At 37.6% G+C, this 21,749-nt stretch overlaps 1 protein-coding gene across 5 annotated transcripts in view; it reads left to right on the top strand.

The window, feature by feature from the left end:
* ubr2 (ubiquitin protein ligase E3 component n-recognin 2) overlaps nucleotides 1–21,749 on the top strand; it is a 77,052-nt gene extending 55,303 nt beyond the window's left edge. For all 5 annotated transcript variants that reach the window (XM_008125791.3, XM_008125789.3, XM_008125792.3 and 2 more), the window contains 15 exons: nucleotides 2,545–2,642; nucleotides 4,523–4,601; nucleotides 5,610–5,758; nucleotides 5,849–5,904; nucleotides 6,217–6,313; nucleotides 7,820–7,887; nucleotides 8,202–8,337; nucleotides 9,630–9,717; nucleotides 10,368–10,498; nucleotides 12,417–12,525; nucleotides 12,810–12,866; nucleotides 13,326–13,403; nucleotides 15,123–15,293; nucleotides 15,495–15,596; nucleotides 19,436–21,749. In XM_008125791.3, coding sequence (XP_008123998.1) covers nucleotides 2,545–2,642; nucleotides 4,523–4,601; nucleotides 5,610–5,758; nucleotides 5,849–5,904; nucleotides 6,217–6,313; nucleotides 7,820–7,887; nucleotides 8,202–8,337; nucleotides 9,630–9,717; nucleotides 10,368–10,498; nucleotides 12,417–12,525; nucleotides 12,810–12,866; nucleotides 13,326–13,403; nucleotides 15,123–15,293; nucleotides 15,495–15,596; nucleotides 19,436–19,577 — 1,561 coding nt within the window. In that variant the 3' untranslated portion in view covers nucleotides 19,578–21,749. The remainder of the gene's footprint in view (nucleotides 1–2,544; nucleotides 2,643–4,522; nucleotides 4,602–5,609; nucleotides 5,759–5,848; nucleotides 5,905–6,216; nucleotides 6,314–7,819; nucleotides 7,888–8,201; nucleotides 8,338–9,629; nucleotides 9,718–10,367; nucleotides 10,499–12,416; nucleotides 12,526–12,809; nucleotides 12,867–13,325; nucleotides 13,404–15,122; nucleotides 15,294–15,494; nucleotides 15,597–19,435) is intronic.

Genomic DNA, 21,749 nt, shown 5'->3' with positions numbered 1-21,749 from the left:
TCGCCTGGGGTTTATAGTTTGGTGAGGAACTAAATCTCCCTGGCAGATAATTCTAAGTATTCTACCCTAAACTGCAAATGTAAGGATTTGATTGGATGTTGCTGTGGGTGTTAAAATGGAGTGATAGGCTATAATTGTTTAGTATGTAATGGCCGCTAATGTCATCTGGTTTCAGCAGCTAAAGAGGGTCGGATAAGTTTATACAGTCAACTCTCCACATGTATGGGTTTTACTTCTGCAGATTTGATTACAGTATTCTCTTTGTGGCCTCCAGTGTCATACCTGGTCAACATCAACCAGACTTCATCCAGAAAGACCTAGAGATTATTAGGAAGGTGTTATCTCAGGTTTTAAAAAAATAGCATTTTTAAATTTGCAGTTTTCCACTTCTATGTGGAGGTCCTGTGCCCCTAATCTCAGTAAAGAGCTGGTTGTATTTGAATCCCTTCAAATAGGAGAAAATTCTATCTGAAATCCTGGAGAGCCCGGCCAGTTAGAGTTGTCACTTTTGGGCTTTAGGTACAAATCAGAGCACTCCTAACAGAAGGCCATCCAGCTTCCGAAGAAGGGGATTCCATCACACTCTGAGGCAGCATAATTCACTGCCAAACAGCTATTACTTCCTGATGTTCAGATGGAACCTTTTTTCCTAAAATTTGAATCCATTGTTTCGTATCCTCATCTCCAAAGCAGCAGAAAACATGCTTGCCCCCTCCTCAACGTGACGTCCTTTCAAATATTTAAACATGGCTTTCATGTCCCCTCTCAACCTTCTCTTCTCCAAACTAAACATACCCAGCCCCCTAAGCCATTCCTTATAGTGCTTGGCTTTCCAAACCTTTGATCATTTTGGTCGCCCCTTTCAATATATAAGGTGATGTCCAGCGTTCCCTGTTATTAACATTTGTACTCATTTATTTACTTTACTTAGGGGACTTAAGGCAGCTAACAACCACACACTTTGATCACTTTAAAAGAAAATGAATACAAAAATAATTAAATAGTATTATGTGTGTTAGGTTAAAATACAATTAAGATAATAACTAGGGGACCAAGCCTTCGAACAACACTAGCAGCATTAAGTATTATAATGTGTGCTGGAACTCAATTTGATAGACTCGTATTTTTTAGATCTGATTGCGCCTATCTGCTATTTAGTATTGTATTTTATGAATGTTGCTGTAATTAATTAGTTAATTATTTTAATTGATTTATATTTTATTTATATTTTTATATACATACGTTTTATTGTAAGCTGCCCTGAATCACCTTTTGGGTGAGAAGGGCGGGATACAAATGTTGCAATAAATAAATAAATAAATAACTACAATTAAAATGCATTTTAAAACACACAATCCCCTCTAAAATCCCACTCACTTGTGCGTGTGGGCATCCTTGATGTCTGATTTTGCTATTGAACCAGCAATTTTTTCAGTTTTTATTTTATTTTATTGATAGATCTATTCAAACTTTTGCCATACAAGTCTTAACTCGATATATATTATTCCAAAAATCACTTTTCCTCAAATGACATTTATATATTCCTTAGATCTGTATCACCCGTTACCCATGCCAGCTGTTTATAATGTACTACAGTTCCTTCTTAACATTCCATCTCTTAGCAGGATTGCAGCCTTGCTCTTTAAAAATATAAATAGGAAAATGAGTAAGAAAATCAGCTTTGGGTAGGAATGGAAGATAAACAACATGTCAGAAGTGCATTCCTTCCCACTTCCTTCTAAAAAACACGCTGTTAACTGAGAGGAAGTTTCTACTCAAAAGAAAGTGTTGCATAAGAACAGAGTAGTACTTTCTCCCCAAAAGCTATCCTAGTACCTTTGTGGTATGGGTATTCCCCCATGATTGTGATGGTAAGGGAATCAACAGTAGCCATGGTTTCTTGTCATAGAGCAAACAGATGGCAGTCAATTCTTGCTTCAAATCGTTCTCTAGAAAAGCTGGGTTATTGCTTTTGGAGGCCAAGTGCACTGCTAGATGGTGTTGGTGATGTTGATAATACTTGGCATTTATATAGCACTTTCAAGAGGCCCTCGGGATTCTGACTTGTTGCTGATGTTCTCTTCATTTCATGTCACATTCAGTCTTGGCCATTAATTTGGGCTTGTGGGGAGTTGTATGAACATAGCTTGTTTTGGGTTTGATCGTGATTGTGATTTTGTTGAATTGTTTTAAACTGCCCTGACATCTTTGGATATAAGATAGGATTGGAATGTTTTAATAAGTAAATATAGAGGAATTCAAAGCACTTCTATTATATTGTTTTGTTTTAATCATTGCAACTCTTTAAGACACTGTAGAATTAATGCCATTTGATACCACCTTAACGATCATGGTTAAATGCTATGGAATCATGGAAGTTAGCATTTCATAAAACATTTAGCCTTCTCTGCCAAAGAGTTCTGATGCCTCACCAAACTACAACTCTTATTTATCAAGAGCATTTGTAGGACTGTTGATCCTTGGCATGAAATGATTGCTTGAAGGGTGTGTTTATTTAATATATGTATTTTTTGTTTTTGACAGATTAGATATTTCAAGTCAACAGAATCTAGCTCAGTGGATCAGCACAGTAGCTCAACAGATCAAAGCGCTGTGTATTCTTCGAGATCAAGAGAGCCCGGGTAGGTGTGAAATTATTTATTTTTATTCTCATGTTTCTTAGGGAAGGGTGGTGAAAACATGCTTGAAATGTTTGATGTAAACTACTGAAGTTGTTATATCTATAGACTAGCTGTGCCCGGCCACACGTTGCTGTGGCGTTGACTGGTGGTGTTGGTGAAAAATTGTTGAGGTAGTGTTGGTATTGAATGTCTGTTGTATGGTTGTCTTTATGTTTAGTATGCATTTGGTTGTTTGTGTACTGTGAAAGTGGTGAGGGTAGAGGGGGTCTATGTCCCTGTGTAGTATTGTATAGTATTTATACGTTGTCCATGTGTTGTGAATGCTTGGATTGTGTCCTGCGGCATAGTAGAAAGGGTTGGGCTGGATGGCCCTTAGGGGTCTCTCCAAACTCTTGTGCCTGTCCCCTGGGCTGAGTAGGTTGCTAGGAGACCAAGTGGGTGGAACTTAGCCTTGTAACTGGCAGCAATTGGATAAAAACAATTATTCCTCTCCCTCTAATTAGGACTTTATTTTTCTTTTCTTTTTGTTGTATCAACCTAGAGGCGTGGATGATGGGTTGTGTTGTCAAATTTCGAGGTTGGGGGGCCTGTAGTTTTGTTGTTTTGTCCGCTGCCCTGATGCCATCACTCTTTTATATATATAGATATGCAAGATATAATTTTTTAGAAATGCAGGAAGTCTCCAAGTTACAAACAAGATAGTTTCTGTATGTTTGTTCTTAAGTTGAATTTGTATGTAAGTCGGAACAGGTACATTTTTTAAATTGTAACCCTAGCCAAATCTCTTTAAAAGTTTTGGATAGTGTAGGGAAGGGTTAAAACCCTTGTGGTGTTTGTTCCACTGTTCCGAACATTTCACCTCATTTTCTGTACCTGAAATAATAATTGGATTTTTTAAAAATGTGGCTTGTTGTGGATCTGCTGGGGAGGCAGAGGTCCCACCTCAGTCTCTAGCATGCTTGGTGGGGATGAGGGAGAGAGCCTTCTCGGTGGTGGCCCCTCGACTTTGGAATGCCCTTCCCAGAGAAATTAGGTTAGCCCCCACCCTCCAATGTTTTCGGAAAAACTTGAAAACATGGCTCTTCAAGCAGGCTTTTGAACATAATTAAAACATCAGTTAAAACTTGAGGACCAAGTGAATTGTTTGACTTCTGCACTTTAGGTGACTGAATTTGATACAGTCTATTTTAATCCGCAGCTATTGCTGCGTTTTATTGAGTACAGTAGAGTCTCACTTATCCATTTTTGTAGTCAATGTTTTCAATGTATCGTGATATTTTGGTGCTAAATTCGTAAATAAAGTAATTATTACGTAGCATTACTACGTACTAAACTGCTTTTTCTGTCAAATTTGTTGTATAACATGAAGTTTTGGTGCTTAATTTGTAAAATCATAACCTAATTTGATGTTTAATAGGCTTTTTCTTAATCTCTCCTTATTATCCAAGATATTCGCTTATCCAAGCTTCTGCCGGCCCGTTTAGCTTGGATAAGTGAGACTCTACTGTACTTTATTTAAAACTAGAAGGGGCTTTATATTTGTTTCATGTAAATTGACACTGTGAGATGTACTTTATTGTATCTTGTGTATTCTGTTGCACTATAAGCTGCTTCAGGTCCCTTTTGGGAGATAGTGGCAGGATATTAACAACAACAACAACAACAACAAGGATTGGTGATAAAGCTTCAGTGGAAACACTTTTTTCCATGATAACTCTTTCAGGAGTAAATTTCCCTTCTGAAGGGTAGATTTCCCTCACTTCCTGTTGTCTCACCCTGTTCATAATGTTTGTAACTAGGGAATGGCTTGTACTTGAAGACTGCAAACATGAAAAATAATTTAACTTATAATTAAAACCATATATTTTGGTCTTTTTCAGGTAAGCCCTCTTGCAGTAATTCAGAAAGAATGGATGAACTACAACTACCTGAAGGGTTCAGACCAGAGTTTCAACCAAAGTATGTATTCATTTTAATAACTTACTTAATATGATAGGAATTATTGATTGACATAGATGGAATTGAATGGATTCGTGTAATTTGAAAGTGGCTTGTTTACGAATATATTACCAGCCAGATGATGTACATATTTTGTTTATTGTTATTATATGTGGTATTCTTGGCCATTATATAAGAAATAAAAATATCCAGTGGCCTGATTACTCTCCATTTTATAAGCAACAGTATCAAAATGTACTGGTGCAAATAGCTGAAGCCAAACTGTTAACTGGAACCAGTTATAAACTATATTATGTTTCTGTTAAAAACGTTTAGCTATATTGCACCTGCTAACCCTAAATATCTGGAAATTTGATGCAATTCAGTTTTTAAATACAAGTTGAGTATCCTTTATCTGAGATACAAGAGGACAGAAGCAGTTTGGATTTTGATTTTTCTGGATTTTTGAATATCAGTATTTGCATATAATTTAAAGAAAACCCTTCAGGGTACTTCAAACTCCAACTCTCACTACAGCATCTGCCCTGTCAGTCCCTCATAGTTGAGATTGAGATCGTTAAAAATCTAGATCCACACAGTGAGGTACTATTGGCCATATCAATAAGCTGTCGTGGGTGGTTTTGTTTTATAACAATGAGTATGTTTTATTTAAAATGAATAAATACCTATTCTGCAAATATGAATTACCAAAAACATATCCAAGATTACTTCAAGCAGTGATGTGAAGTAACTGGCCTTCTTTTAGCATGAGTATCACCAGTAAGTACATTAGTTATTTTTTATCATTTCTGAGGCACCTGTTTGCAAAAGTGATAAATGGTTTGAAAAATGGATTAACAAAAGTTTGTAGTTACACTTACCATTTAAAAGATCACATCAGCACAAATTGGAATAAATTCTATGACTATAGCTATTTAGGCCCATTAACTATTAACAATGTAGCCAATATTGGACATCTTAAACATGTTTTAATGCCTGTAAATAATATTTATTGTCAATTTATCTAAGGAGCCCATATTCTGAAAGCATTAAAGAAATGCTGAAAACATTTGGCACAGCAACGTATAAAGTGGGCCTGAAAGTTCATCCCAATGAAGAAGATCTACGTGTTCCTATAATGTGTTGGGGCAGTTGTGCATATACAATACAAACAATAGGTGAGATGTTGTTTATTAAAACATTGAAACTCATCCCATTTTAAATGCTTTTTACACTTCAGCTGAACTATCACATTTTTCCTTCCACAGAACGGATTTTAGCTGATGAAGAGAAACCATTATTTGGTCACTTATCTTGTAGACAGGTACTGTGTAAAAAAACTTTGAATCACTGATGAATTTGGTGAAGTCAGCTCTTGTTTTGGGTCCTGTATGATGCTGGAAAATAAATATTAGGAGAAGCCTATTGAATAACATGTAGTGATGCTTAGTAATGGTACTGTTTACTAAGGGATTATGGGAGTGTCCCATGGCATATATAAGAATTTGTTATTTCCAGAATTTCAATACAGCAAAATGCATAGAGTTTAATTTTCTTGGAAATGTAACTAAGGACTTCAGTTTGTTTTGTTCTTTGGTCCATTTCTTTGTGTGATTGTAATTATGTTCTATTTTAGGATGATTGCCTTTCTTCATTAACCAGGTTTGCAGCCGCACATTGGACTGTTTCTTCACTTTCGGCAGTTCAGGGTCACTTTTGTATGCTTTTATCATGTAAGTTCAGGATCATGGAAATAACCAATTACAGAAGTTAAAAAGAAGAGATGATAAGATGCATGGCAATTCTCAAGTAATCTTTTGCATCTCCATCCAGGCTTTCCCCCAGTGTTGCAGGCACAGGGACACTGGAGTGCACAGAACTCCATGTTTCCCTTCTGTTTTAATGGAATATATGGCTTTCTTGGAGTAGTGTGCACATGAAACTTTTGCTTAGGACTTTGGTGAGGGACACATGAGCCTTCTACAGTGTTTTCTCATTTGATCATGTGGTAAATGTAAATTTGCCCCAGAGAATTAGAACCAATTTGTAGTTTACTCTGGCAGTGTGATGAGCCCTGTCTTCTGATGACAATCTCATCTGAGAAGATAAGATTATTGTGGGATTTGGTGTAATTATTTAGCTGTAGACCTTATGGAGGTAAAATGTTTTGGCTTGGGTTTGTTTGTTTTTGGCTCCCATCCCACAGTAATGTGAGAATTAGCTCTTAGATACTGAACTTTCCCCATTCCTGTGGTAAATGTAAATGAAACTGCAGAGACTCTTTACTACTCAACTGTGCCTAATGTTCCTTCATTAGTAAAATAAGCCTTTAGCTCATCCTTCTCCAACTTGGTTCCCTCCATGTTTTTTAAAAATTTCAGCTCCCATCAATCCCAGTTAGCACAGCTAAAGAAATTCTGGGAGTTATGGCCTTGAAATCCAGAGGGCATCAGGTTGTGAAAGGTTAGCTGCATAAAATCTGTTTCATTGAGGCTTGATATACACTGCCATATAATGCAGTTTCAGAATGCAGATTAACAGCATTGAACTGGATTATGTTGCAGTGTAGACTCATATAATCCAGTTCAATGTTATTGCTATTTGGAAGGTCGCAGTTCTAAATAAAATCACACAGTAATGATTTCCAGGATATTTTGGTGAACGTTACGATGAACATATGATGCACTATTGAACTCAGTCCAACTCACCCTAAACTCTCCTGATGTTCAAGGTTTATTTCCATGCTGTTAGCTGGCAGCCATTCAATGGAGCTGATAGAAACTAAACTTGGAAACTTTCTGATGCAAAACTATGGGGTTTTGCATTTTAAACTAACCATATCTTTATACCAGGCATGGGCAAACTTTAGCTGGGATTTCTGAGAGTTGAAGTCCAAAACACCTGGAAGGCCAAAGTTTGCCCATGCCTGCTTTATAGCTACAGTGTCTTGCACATTTAGAGGAAGCATTGCAGGAGAGTTTGGATGCTGTGAATGGCACAGTCCATTTTAGTTTTTTGGCCAAAAATAATTGTGAATGTTTTAGATTTAAAAAATTGTGAGTTCTAGCACCTCAGAGGACAGAAAATGGGCCTCCGAGAGTCACCTGTAGTCTATGGGCCATACTGTGTTCATCCTTGCCTAAATCTTAAAGCCTTAAAGCCATAACCTTACAGGTTTCTGAGTATTTTGAGACACTAAAAGTAGAACATGATTAACCCATTGTTTGTTTTATACACAGCACTGGTGCCTAGTGAAAAAAGTGGGAATCGCACATGCATTCTTGATATTGACATGTTTCATTTACTAGTAAGTACTCTGTGAATGTAAACAGTTCTGCTGTTGTATATGCTAAAGAAAGAAAATGCAATACCCTAGAAAAACATTTGGGGGGACATTGGGGGGAGATTACAACTCAACAGTAAGCAGCTGTGGAGGAATGCCAATGTGTGAAACCTCATTCGTTATTGAATGAAGTAGCAGGTAATTTATATTCAGAATGGCCCAGTTTATTTTTTTTTTATTAAAGCTTGCTGGGAAGAATAATCTTGCAGTATCTGACAAAATTAATTTAAACAGGACTGGTGAACAAAAAAATATACATCTTTTTCTCTCATCTACAGGTCTGTCTGGTGCTCTCTTTTCCTGCTGTACACAGTCAGGACTTTTCAGGAGTTAGTCTTGGTACTGGAGATCTTCACATCTTCCATCTTGTCACTATGGCACATATTGTACAAATAATACTTACCTCATCCACAGGTAAAGCATTCTATCAAATTTATGTTGATTTATAAATACAAACAACTAAAGGAACACATTTTCTGAAGCATATAATAGGGTGATGTTGAAATCTTGCATAGATTTTTTCCCCTTTTTTAAATGATCACTGTTTGATTGAAAGCCTTTAAACACAAAAGACAATGTTAGTTGAAGCAATCTAATGAAATGCTGTGTGAATCCTTGGATTTGGCCCATGGGCCTTCTATAAAAAGCATGATTGAATCTGTTTCCAATATGTGCTCTTGGTGGTTGCAGACTTCTTCCATGCAGGGCCTTTTGTAGGCAGGAAGGAAGGTTTTTTTGTGTGTGTCAGAAGCGACTTGAGAAACTGCAAGTTGCTTCTGGTGTGAGAGAATTGGCCCTCTGCAAGGATGTTGCCCAAGAGATGCCCACATTTACCTTCCTGTGGGAGGCTTATCTCCTCACATGGAAAGCTAGAGCTGACAGACAGGAGCTCACCCAACTTCCCAGATTCGAACCACCGACCTTTCGGTCAGCAGTCCTTGAAGCTGAGTTGGGGAGAAGTTTACAGAAAGGAAGTTGCCACTCAGGAGCAGTGCACACAGGGTAGATTGATCCAAACAGAGCCTAAGTACACATATCTGTAGGTTGGTAAGCTAAATGTGACTCCTTTAGGTGATCTCCCAAAACTACAGACATGTCCACTTTATAAAGGAAACATACTTTTTCATGTGCAAAGTTTCCATGTTCTTTGTCCTCCCAGACTTCTGGGTACTCTGTTCGAAATTTGAAGCAAATAGAAGTCACTTAATGATCTGAAGAATGCATTTTCTGGGCCTGAATGGCTCAGGGGGTGGGAATGTGGTTAAATTTCTGTAGGACAGGAATACGGAAAGTGCAGCCCACCATTTTGAAGAGAAAATAAAGGTGAGCAGGCTATGGAGAGTTTAGGGGTAGGAACATTGATCCCAACTCCAATATAGTTTGCCATCCCTGCTTAAGGGTGCAAGTAAAATTTTGGTGGGAATGTTGGCCAACATAAGGGATGATCCTCTAAAGGAAGGCAAGTGTTTCTGGGAGTTACATATATAAGATGTATAATAGTGTAGTTCTTGGATCATTGTATAAGGGGTATAATTGCAACTACTTTGTAAAAAAAAACAGACAATTACTCCAGTGAAATTGTTATTGATGCGTCTATATTCCACAGCTGTAAGCTATCAAGCTGCAGATTTGTCATGTTTCATTCTCTGGTATCATATACAGTACATCTAGTCTTGAACTTCTTTTTGCTCTTATTTTTTTTTTAGAAGAAAATGGCATGGATCAAGAAACCCCTTCTGGTGAAGAAGAGGCAATTCTAGCTTTGCATAAATGTCTTAGCCAGTATTCAGGAAGGTAAATGATAGCTTCTAGCTTTGCCACTTAGTCCATTGCTCCCTTTATCTTCCCCAAGTTGAATATCTGTAGCAACTGATCCAAAGGTAGGAAGAAAAATGAGGTTCTTCGTCTGCCTTTTTGAGCAACAAGTGAAACGAGATGATAAGGGGGTTTACAAAGATTTATTAAAAGCGCAATATACATAAAATCAAAGGAAAATAAAAACCTGTTCTGCAGAAAGAATGTTAGAACTATTTTGTGCATGGGAAATCTTACCTTAAAATTACATTAAAAAGTAAAATGTAGGGAAAATTATACTAAAGCATAACATGACCTTTTTATTCAAAGCTCACAACATGCACAATTACCTACAAAAAATTAGTCCTTCATGATTACCAAATGTGCCACAAACATGTAATCAGGGGAAGCAGTTCCTATTACCATTAAAAATATTTGGTCTTTGTGAAATATAAGAGAGAGGATAGTTCTTCTCAATGTAACAAATCATCATGCCTATCTATCTTGGATACTGTGCTTAAATCTAAATTAAGGAATGAGAACACCGTTTTCCTTCCAAATGACTTGGTAATTGAATGAAATCCAAAATATACTAAGATTTTGGGCCTTTTTAGTTGCTCTTGTGAATAGCAATCTGATCTTATTTTCAGTGCCTTGAGAGAAATTTCTTCTGGATGGCATCTGTGGAGAAGTATAAAAACTGGAATCATGCCTTTCCTGAGGTGCTCTGCTATGTTTTTCCACTATTTAAATGGAGTTCCTGTACCATCAGAACTGCAAGGTATTTACTAACTGCCTCTGCTTGAATTCTAAGTATTGTTTTATTAGAGGCAGATTTTCTTTCATCCACAGACTTGCTTCTCTTCTCATCCTGCAGGTAACTTTTCACCTAGTTTTTTTCACATAGTTGTCGTGTCTAATAGCTATTTATGAGCCTTTGATTGTTCGTTACTTTGTCAAATCTTTTTACCTTGGCAAAAGAATTCCATAATGTGCTATGTGAACAAGTGCTTTCTTTTTGAATTTTGTACCATTCAGCTTCATTGAATGACTCCAGTATCTAGTGTTGTGTGTGAGGGATTGCACCGAATCATTCTCTATATGTGGCAAAAAAAGATAACCTTAATTGGGTTATCTCCTCCTGCAACACAAGACCCATGTGTTAAATCAGCAATATGATTGGCTATTCCATCCAGTTCTACTCTTGCCTGCACTTTGGACAGGCCTTTTCTGCTCCTCTCTAGCGTTAATCTTTTCTTTTAACATACTCTAACTTTCTCATTCAGTCCTTCACATTCTTTCTGGATCCCTATTAATTGCCAAAAGTAGACTCAGTGTTTCACAATCATAGTCTACTTCACTTCTTTTTTTCTGCTCTTAGGCTAGCTGCCCTTCAGAAAAGACTTGACCTGAGCTTGACGTTAGGTGAAAGCTAGATGATAGCCTGGTTTTAGGAGGGAGCCCAATTTTAGGAGAGAAAGATTTGCATACATAAGGCCCTAAACGGTTCCAGTCTAACTTACCTGTCCGAACGTATCTCCTATGAACCATCAAGGACCCTGAGATCGTCTGGGGAGGCCCTGCTCTCGGTCCCACCTGCCTCACAAGCGCAGCTGGTGGGGATGAGAGACAGGGCCTTCTCGTGGTGGCCCCTCGGCTGTGGAACACTCTCCCTGGCAACATTCGGCAGGCCCCAACCCTTCTGGGATTTAGGAAAAATGTGGCTATGTGCACAAGCGTTCAATGAATAAGCACTATGATCGTGACACGACCCGAATTATTGGCTTATGTAGTAGGTATCTAGATGAATGAACTTAAGTATATATATATGTTTTATATGTTTTTAAGCATTGTATAATGTTTTTACTAAGTATTTAATTGATTTAACTGTGTTGTATGATTCTATTGATTTTGTTTTTGGGCATTGAATTTTGCCAAGTATTGTAAGCCGTATTGAGTCCCTGCGGGTGAGAAAGGCGGGATAAAAGTGTTATAAATAAATAAATAAATAATACGCCAAGCCAACTTCTTCGAGAGCTCAGGGCTCTTACGTATTTCCTTCCTGCCCTCCTCCTTAAGATGAAAGATCTTTCCAGCCTCCTTAGCCAAATGGTTAAACACTTGTGTTTTTACAATGTGTGAATCTCTGAGCCTTTCAAAAAAACATCCAAGCTCATTTCATCAGATATCTCCCCCATCTGCTCCCCCACAGCTGTTTCTACATATTGAGCCTGGTTTTTTTTTTTACATGACAGCTTGGTCCTTTCTTTCTACCTTCACCAAGTTACATGTTGGACAAATTTGTTACCTGATTTTCTCCAGCTTGGATATATCCTAAGTATGTCTCCTTCACTTGATACAGAATGTGTCACACAAAGGTCCCTTCATATATATGAAAGAAACTGACATCCAAGTTATTGTCTGGCTTATGTTGATGCCAGGTTCAATTATTCTTCCTGATCCTCTGTGATCAGAACAGGGGAGGGGGGGATTGTTCTGGGAACCACAGTTTATAGCTATGCTGTTCTTTGTTTACCATGTGACAAAGACAAACAGGAGATAATCAGGGATCAATGGATCTTCTTGAGAAAGACCCAGTGTTTCTCCTTTACAAATCCTGTGTGTGGATTGCAAAAGATGTATGCTCATATGTGATAAACATAATAATCATAATAATTAATATGTTTTTAACTTCACAGTCAGTGGAGCAAACCAGTTTGAGCTCTTATGTAGCTATCTCTCCTTGCCAAACAACCTCACTTGCCTTTTTCAAGAGAACAGCAAAACTGCAAATACTTTAGTAGAAAGGTAAGGATAACGTTTAATTTTTCACTTTAAATATATCAAATTTACATAAAAAACCAATCTTGCTGAGTTGAGTGGGTGTCCAGAAATGAACAAACTTATCAGTCAATGTATTTGTGGCAACAAAAGTAAATGGTTAAACATTATGAACCACTGAATTGACAGATAAATGTTTTAGTATTTGTTGTTGTGTGCCTTCAAGTCATTTCAAGCCACTGAACCACATATTTTTGGGTTAATTACTGCAGAGATACAACTTAATGCTTTTCTTTTCCCTCCTTCTGCAGCTGGTGTAATAATGATGAAGTAAAAAGGTACCTGCAGGGTCAGAGACAAGCCATAAGGTGAGTGTTTCTCAGCTGCTGATGTTTGTGGTTTCCATTGAATAGCTGGTGAGCATAAGACACTGCAGCTTTATTAAAGCTAGGTAAGCATAGGTCTGGATGGGAATTCTATGGGATATCATTTGACAACCATTTTTTGGTCAAAAATTATTTAACCGCTTGTGTTTCCTCAATTTTTATCCGTTTATACTTATTTATGCAATGCTTTTGGCATGAAATAATTTTTACTGCTGATAAAATATGTAGATTTGCTGTGGAAATTGCCAATATTTTAAGAAATGCCCACCCAAAACTTTGAGTAGCTTTTACTGAGCTTATAGATTATTATATTCTGCTGTAGTAAAGTTTTTGATGTTAAATAAAAATATTAACATTACAGCTAACCATTCAGTTTATTATTACATATCAAGTGCAACTTTATGTGCTGCTTTGAAATGTTTTGTATCTGTTTCATTGTAGCTATCCACGGGAATCAAACAAATTAATAGACCTTCCTGATGATTACAGCTGCCTCATCAATCAAGCATCTAACTTTTCGTAAGTCGTCACTATGTCTCCTTTAACTTTACTGGCTTAATTCTGAAACTGGCTTACAGCACTGTGGTAGCATACAACTTTGTCAACTTTGCAGTTTGGATTGCAAAACTTTGACCTGCATGAGGGATCTTGGAAAGGGGCTCCCAGAGTAGATAATGCTGTGTTATCTGCTTCAGGATAAAGCATCTACATAAGTGTATTTATTTGTCATATTTATACCCCGCCCTTCTCGCCACGAAGGGGACTCAGAGTGGCTCACATATATATTGGCAACAATTTGATGCCACACAACATACATCAGCAAATAAACCTATACATTAAAAACCAACCGCTCAAACATATCAAACATTAAAACCAATTTTAAAAAACACTAAATCCAATACCATAGTCCAAGGCTGTTCCAGTTATCATTGCACTATTCCGTATTCACATTATTGCACTGCAGATTTTTATCCAAAACCTTGGTCCCACATCTACGTTTTTAGTTTTTTCCTGAAAGTCAGGAGGGAGGGGGCTGATCAGATTTCACTAGGGAGGGGGTTCCACAGCTGAGGGGCCACCGCTGAGAAGGCTCTGTCCCTCGTCCCCATCAACTGCACCTGGAAAGGAGATGAGACCGAGAGGAGGACCTCCCCAGAAGATCTTAACCTCTGAGATGGTTCATAGAGGGAGATACTTTCGGACAGATAAATTGGTGTTGTACCTCAGCAGGGCTTCACCTTGCTCACAGCACTAAGTTTGGTTTCACTAAGAAACCAAACATGAAAATCAAAGCAGTTTATTAAGAAAGCACATATAAAAAAGGGCAAAATACTTTGGGGTGAATAAAGGGTAATACCCAAGAGTTAATATAGAAGGCAAAAGTTACAAGCAAAAAGTCAGTTCAAATTGTTCACAGGGAAACAATCCAAAGGCAGAATAAATCCAAAACAGGGCTTAAAACTGGAACATGAATCTCTAGGCAAAATCCAGAAAACCAGGAACATAACATGAACACAAATCCCAAAATACTCCATGGAACAAGATACCAGAATATAAACTTGAATCGAGACTAGGAGACTTCACAGGGAAAGCAACGTTGCTAGATCTAAAATCCCCACACAGCTTCCTCTGCTTTAAGGACTACAAAGCATTAACACATCCAGGGGCCTGCTTTTGTCTCTCACACACAAAGTCTGTCTGATTTTCTGCACCTGAATCCTTCCCCTCTCAGAGCCAGTTTTGACTATGTATCCAAGTCAACTTCTCCCCCAGATGAGCTAATGTTATCAGGGCTGCTGGATTCCAAAACATCCATAGTTTCACATGGAGACACAACCTGTTGCTCTAACACCCCCTTGTTTTCCCCCTTCTCGGCTGCATCTGACTCCAGTGTTTTCCCAGGCTCTGAAACTGCATCTGATCTCTGAGACTCCAAAACCACAAGCCCCTCAGCTTCATCAGGTTGAACTAGAACAGTTGGAAATGTTGAAACTATATTTACTTAAATTCCCAAGCCAGCATGAGCGATTATGCCAAATGAAGTCCCAAAATACCTTTTCCAGTCTCTCCATCATAGACTTACAGAGTTGAAAATATTCCATATTTCTGCATCTTTAGATCCCATGTTGTAACTGAAAAATTTATTCCATACAATTGGCTACAGTGAAATGTCATGTTCAGTGTTGCAGAATAACAAATATTTCAAAGCAATGACCAGGTTTTCTGTTTTTTACAAAGGTGTCCGAAGTCAGGTGGCGATAAAAGCAGAGCACCCACCTTATGCCTGGTTTGTGGGACAATGTTGTGCTCTCAGAGTTATTGCTGCCAAACAGAGTTAGAAGGAGAAGATGTAGGAGCATGTACTGCACACACATATACCTGTGGGTCTGGAGTGGGGATTTTCCTCAGGTGAGTATGGGAACATTTAATCAGCAGCCTTTTTAGAAGAAATTACATTATTTCTTAGAGTGATCTTCACTCTGCTTCATTCTTTTCTAATATTCCATTTACAAGGAGACACAGACTACGTTGTTGTGAAACAAATGCAATCCCTTTTTTTCAGATGCCGAAAAATAATTTAAATACTTGTTGCCTTGTGACTTTTTTCAGAGTTCGAGAGTGTCAAGTGCTCTTCCTAGCTGGGAAAACAAAGGGCTGTTTCTATGCTCCTCCTTACCTTGATGACTATGGAGAAACAGATCAGGGGCTCAGGTACTTTTTTAGTACTCAGTTTTTTATTGTGGCCAAGATGCACTAAGCTGTTTTGTTCTTATTAGCCATTTAGGCTAATTACTGTTGTCAAGGCCCCCATATAACAAATGCATACTATAAATACTTGTGGATACAAGTTGACTTCACGTATGAGTAAAGAGCAGGTTTTGGGGCCAAAAGTATGAATTTTGATGTGATCTGTGGAAAAGTCGACGGTTTATTTACATCAACCCCAGTCAATTTTTTGACTAATATTTCTGGACTTTTACATGAGTATATAAAATATACAATGTTCACACCAAAGGTAGGTACTAAACATATCAACCTTGTATGAAACTGTGACCTTTATTTCCTGTGCTGATCTATGACCGAAATAAATGATTTGACTGGAGGAAGCTATTTAAACTTTTTTTAAAAGCTTAAGTACCAATCAGGGCATTTTGATTAATTAAGTCCTATTTTGTTACTACAGAATTGAGTTGCTTCAAATTGGGCAGCTCAGTTTACACACTGAAGCTCTTATCATTGTGTGAGAGCATCCCAGAAACTCTTAAGTTGTCAAAACTAGTGTTTAATTTTATTGGATTTCACCGGAAACATTTACCTTATGGTACCTTCCGAATGTAAGCTTTAAACTGGGCAGGTCTTCTTGTGTTTGACTTGTCCTTTCAGGCTTAGAATCTAGAGGGCAGCCATCTTCACTGGGCAACAAATTGAAATGAGGAAGGAAGTACAGGCAGTCCTCAAGTTACAAACAAGATAGGTTCTTTTGCTGTCTGTGCCCCTGTTCAGAAGATTTCACCTCATTTTCTGTCCCTGTGATAATTGGATTTTGAAAAATTTGGCTTGTTGTGGAAACAAGGATTGGTGATAACATTTCAGTGGAGACCCCTTTTCCCCATGCTAACTCTTTCAAGAGTGAATTTCCCTTCCTAGGGGTAAATTTCTCTCGCATCCCGTCGTCTCACTACCGTTCTTAACTGTGTGTCATTTGTAAGTTGTTTGTAACTCAATGACTGCCTGTAGCCATTTCTGCTTGTTGCATCTTAGATGGCTATGGCATGTATCTATATCTATATATATAAATGAGTGATGGCATCACGGCAACCCACAAAACAACAAAACTACAGGCTGCCCAACCTTGAAATTTGACAACACAACCCATCATCCACGGCTCCAGTAAGATACAACAAAAAGAAAAGAAAAATAAAGTCCTAATTAGAGGGAGAGCAATAATTGTTTTTATCCAATTGCTGCCAGTTTAGAGGGCTAATCTCTGCCCACTTCATCTCCTATCAACCAATTCAGCCAAGGGACAGCCAGGGTTCAGTTAGGGGACAGGCAGATTTAGGCCTCACTTAGGTCTCTTCCACAGATTATCTAATTTGCACTGGATTATATGGCAGTGTAGACTCAAGGCCCTTCCACACAGCTATATAACCCATTTATAATCTTATATTATCTGCTTTGCACTGGATTATCTTGAGTCCACACTACCATATAATCCACTTCAGTGTGCATTTTATACAGCTGTGAAGAAGGGGCCTGATATAATCCAGTTCTAAGCAGATAATATAAGATTATCAATATGCAGTAGAGTCTCACTTATCCAACATAAACAGGCCGGCAGGATAAGTGAATATGTTGGATAAGAAGGGATTTAGGAAAAGCCAATTAAACATCAAATCAGGTAATCGTTATACAAATTAAGCATCAAAACATCATATTATACAACAAATTTGACAGAAAAAGTAGTTCAATGCTCAGTAATGCTATGTTGTAATTACAGTAGAGTCTCACTTATCCAACACTCGCTTATCCAATGTTCTGGATTATCCAGTGCATTTTTGTAGTCAATGTTTTCAATATATTGTGATATTTTGGTGCTAAATTCATAAATACAGTAATTACTACATAGCATTACTGCGTATTGAACTACTTTTTCTACCAAATTTGTGGTCTAACATGATGTTTTGGTGCTTAATTTGTAAAATCATAACCTAATTTGATGTTTAATAGGCTTTTCCTTAATGCCTCCTTATTATCCAACATATTCGCTTATCCAACATTCTGCCGGCCCATTTATGTTGGATAAGTGAGACTCTACTGTACTGTATTTACAAATTTACCACTAAAATATCACAATGAATTTAAAACACTGACTACAAAAACATTGCTTATGAAAAGGCAGACTGCGTTGGATAATCCAGAACATTGTATAAGCGAATGTTGGATTAGTGAGATTCTACTTTAATATGAAATAATTACTGGGATAGAATAATGCAGAACAATATAATCTCTAAAACCAGGACAGTAAATAAAGAGCAACACTCTGAAAGCAGGGAAATTGGAAATTCCACAAAGGAAACAATCAGGGCCAGCTAACACCTCCCAAGAAAGGATTCTTCCAGAAAGGAAGCTGAGAAGGGAGTGAAGCACTGTGTATTACCAAAGTCATTATTATTACTATAATTACTATTATTATTATTATTATTATTATTATTATTATTATTATTATCTGGTTCCAAGTATTCAAAAACACTAAAATCAGAATATATAAAAATTAATGTGGTAAAATAAAACAGAACGATACAATCTCTAAAATAAGAACACTAAATAAAGAACAACACTCTGAAAACAGGGGAATTCCACACAGGAAACAATCAGGGCCAGCTAACACCTCCCAACAAAATATTCCCATCATCAAAGTCTGGCAAATCCTCTGTTTTCTCAGGGCCACAGACAGTAGAAGCACATAAAATATCGCAACGAACACCACTCTGAAAACAAAGGAATTCCAGACAGGAAACAATCAGGGCCAGCTAACACCTCCTAACAAAAAATTTACTCGGGGAGGAAACAGCCAGGCTTTAAAGCTGCAAGGCCATTACATCCTAATCATTTTTCCTAATTGCAGCATTCATACTTGCCTCCAACAGACTAAAAAAAACCAATCAGAAATATTGTATATACACAACCTTTAGGAAATAATATCCCCTGATGGCGCAACGTGTTAAAGCGCTGAGCTGCTGAACTTCTGGACCGAAAGGCCGCAAGTTTGAATTGGGGGAGCAGAGAGAGCCCCCACTGTTAGCCCCAGCTTCAGCCAACCCAGAAGTTCGAAAACATGCAAATGTGAGTGCATCAATAGGTACTGCTCCGGCGGGAAGGTAACACCGCTCCATGCAGTCATCCCACATGACCTTGGAGGAGTCTACGGACAACGCCGGCTCTTTGGCTTAGAAATGGAGATGAACACCAACCCCCAGAGTCGGACACGACTGGACTTAATGTCTGGGGAAAACCTTTACCCTTTACCTTAACTACCACCAATTCCTCAATACTTTATTTCCCATACCACCAGATTTCACCACAGCAACGCGTGGCCGGGCACAGCTAGTATATGTATAGCAAATGTTCGCAGTGGGCTGCAGCTTCTGTGATTCTTCATAGCAGCCTATGTGTGCTAGAGTTGATGGGATGTGCAGTTCAAAAACATCTGGAGGGCTAATTGGCGTGACCTCTGGTCACAGCAGCCTTGTAAAGGTGCCCAGTACAGCAGATGGTGCATGACAACAGGGGATAGTGATATAAAATTGATATAAGATATTGATATTGATAATTGATATGTAAGAGGAGCATTTTGAAATGGGGGTTCTTAGCTCACAGATTGTGTTTTTAGCTTCTGGGCAGCAACATTGCTTTAAGCATATGCATCTGTGGTCTACAAGTGACTTCAGCTACTTATGTTGTACATGAATGGAAAAATACTAATATTTGCAATTCCAGGGTTTTGTTTTAATGTGCTTAATTGTTATTTCATTGGCTTTTCTCCCCAGACGAGGGAATCCTTTGCACCTGTGCAGGGAGCGGTTTAAAAAGATTCAGAAACTTTGGCAACAGCACAGCATCACAGAGGAAATAGGACATGCACAAGAAGCAAATCAAACTTTAGTAGGCATTGACTGGCAACATTTATAACTTATTTTCTGAAGACTGGAATTTAATCATTCTTTTGTAATCCAGCAAAATTCGTCAAACAAGCGGAGGTTTGGAAGACTGGAATAAGAAAGAGAAGATTCTAGTTCTTTCGTTAACTCTTTTCCATGTTTGTTTTGTACATTTACTGGTTACCATAACCATGTGAACTTTTTTGTGTAGCAGATTTTATCGGTAATATTATTTGCACTGTGCTTCCTTCATACGAAACCTGTTGATTTCTAACACTTAACGCTGGTGAATTTACATTTCTGATCTAAAAGTGGCAATTTCTTGACACTGGGCTGAAATCTTTTTGGTGGCTTAGAGAAGAGGAAAATCTCTGCTGAAATGGCGACTAGACCAAGCACAATGATGGAGCAGCATATTTGCTCTTTTGTAGTAAATCTGAGCCATTTTGGATTTTAGTACTGAAAAATTGTTCTGTCTTTGGAATGGAACGCAATTAAAGGTGCAAAAAATGTAGCAAGGGATTTTGCTGTACGAGTGCATAAGAACACATTGTAATTAAAATGATTTTGTTACCTGCAGTCTCTAAGGGCTTTTTTGCCTTTGTATTTTTTCTTGCTATAAGAGAACACTTAATAATAAGAATTAACAAAGATCTTTTTAAAGTTTTGCAATCTTTAGAAGTACTGTGTGGATTGTGCTAATGACATAGTGGGCAAAAAGGCTTTGCTTTCCATACTGTGATTGGTAGTTTAAAAATTTGGCTTTTTAAATTGTAGCATGAGAAGTTAAGAAAATAATACCACCCATCAAAGAATAATTTGAACCTCTCTTTGTTGTCAATATGAACAGACAGAGAATGAATGATTTAAAAAATTGCTAATCAACTTCTAGCTTTCAGAATTCACTTGGCTTTTTACACTTCTTAGATAAAGCAAAACAACAACAACCCCACAACAACATTGTCATCCCTCCCACTCCCATTTTCCAGTTACAAAGTTTTTTTGACTTTTAATTTATTTCCTTTACATCACCAACTACATGAATTTGCACTCAGCTGGTGGTTTATAAAGATGTTTGTCTATAGTCTATTTTGTAACTGCACAGATTTTGCACATGGGTGCCTGTGGGCAGTGAAATTTTTAAATATACATAGGGCCTCAAAGAAAACAATATAAAACTGCATGCTGTACATTATAGGGAGTACTCTTTCTCTCTGTCTGCTTCCAAATATAATCCTTTTCATTTGAAATATGACTTTTTTTCATAGTAATACCAATCTATAAACTTAGCTGGTTCAGATAAATCTTGTTTTTGCAATTCTCCACGAGCACAGAGAAGCCATCCCTTTAACATCCAGTATACTTGCAATTTCTGTAAGTTTTTTTAAAAAACAAACAAACAATTTAATGCATTAGCTAGTGTTCCCAGTGTTTTCTACAGGCTCAGATTAGCTGCCGTTAATATACATAAGATACAAAACTTAGACCAGTTTGGCTCCTTTTTCTTAGGGCAACTTTTGACAAGGTACACTTGTCAATCTGATCAGTCTTCCTACATGTGCTAGTAGTTCTTAAGCCTCTCCTTTGCTACAATTGTTATGTAACGAGCAAGAAAACACTCAGCCTTCGTTTTCCCTTTAGGGTGTAGATAAGACGATTTGCTATGCATGATACACTTAATGTACTAGTTCACCTCTAACACTTTCTTTGAGGTTGAGGAACTTGCTTTATGAGGTGTAGTAACAAAACATTAGATTCTGTTTTTTCCTCTCCTCATGGTGCAGAGATAGTACAAAAATGCAAAATAGAATCTGCTACCATTTAACTAAAACATCTTTTTGTATATAGTATACATTGAGAGATTAAGGTTATCCCCGCCCGCCCCTCAGGAAATGTAGTCCAAAATGAAAGTTAGATGGGTTGATGGAATTATGACAACAAGGCATAGGAAAGTATATAATTTATCTTGGTTTTCTGAAGGGTTGATCTTTCTTCAACAACCCATTTTCTTCTGACTTTTTTCTTCTTTTGCATGTATTTATGTTCATTGTAGAAATGTTTATATAATGAGCTTTCAGTATCAGGAAATTCATACCTGTAATGAATTGGCTATAACTTTCATATCTGTGGACAACTTGTAAAAATTCAATTGTATCATATGTATAAAAAGTATAAGAATAAATGCTTTAGATGTTGACATTCA

The sequence above is a fragment of the Anolis carolinensis genome, chromosome 1, assembly GCF_035594765.1.
Source record: "Anolis carolinensis isolate JA03-04 chromosome 1, rAnoCar3.1.pri, whole genome shotgun sequence".
NCBI classification, from domain to species: domain Eukaryota; kingdom Metazoa; phylum Chordata; class Lepidosauria; order Squamata; family Dactyloidae; genus Anolis; species Anolis carolinensis.
This window is presented reverse-complemented; position numbering and strand designations above follow the sequence as displayed.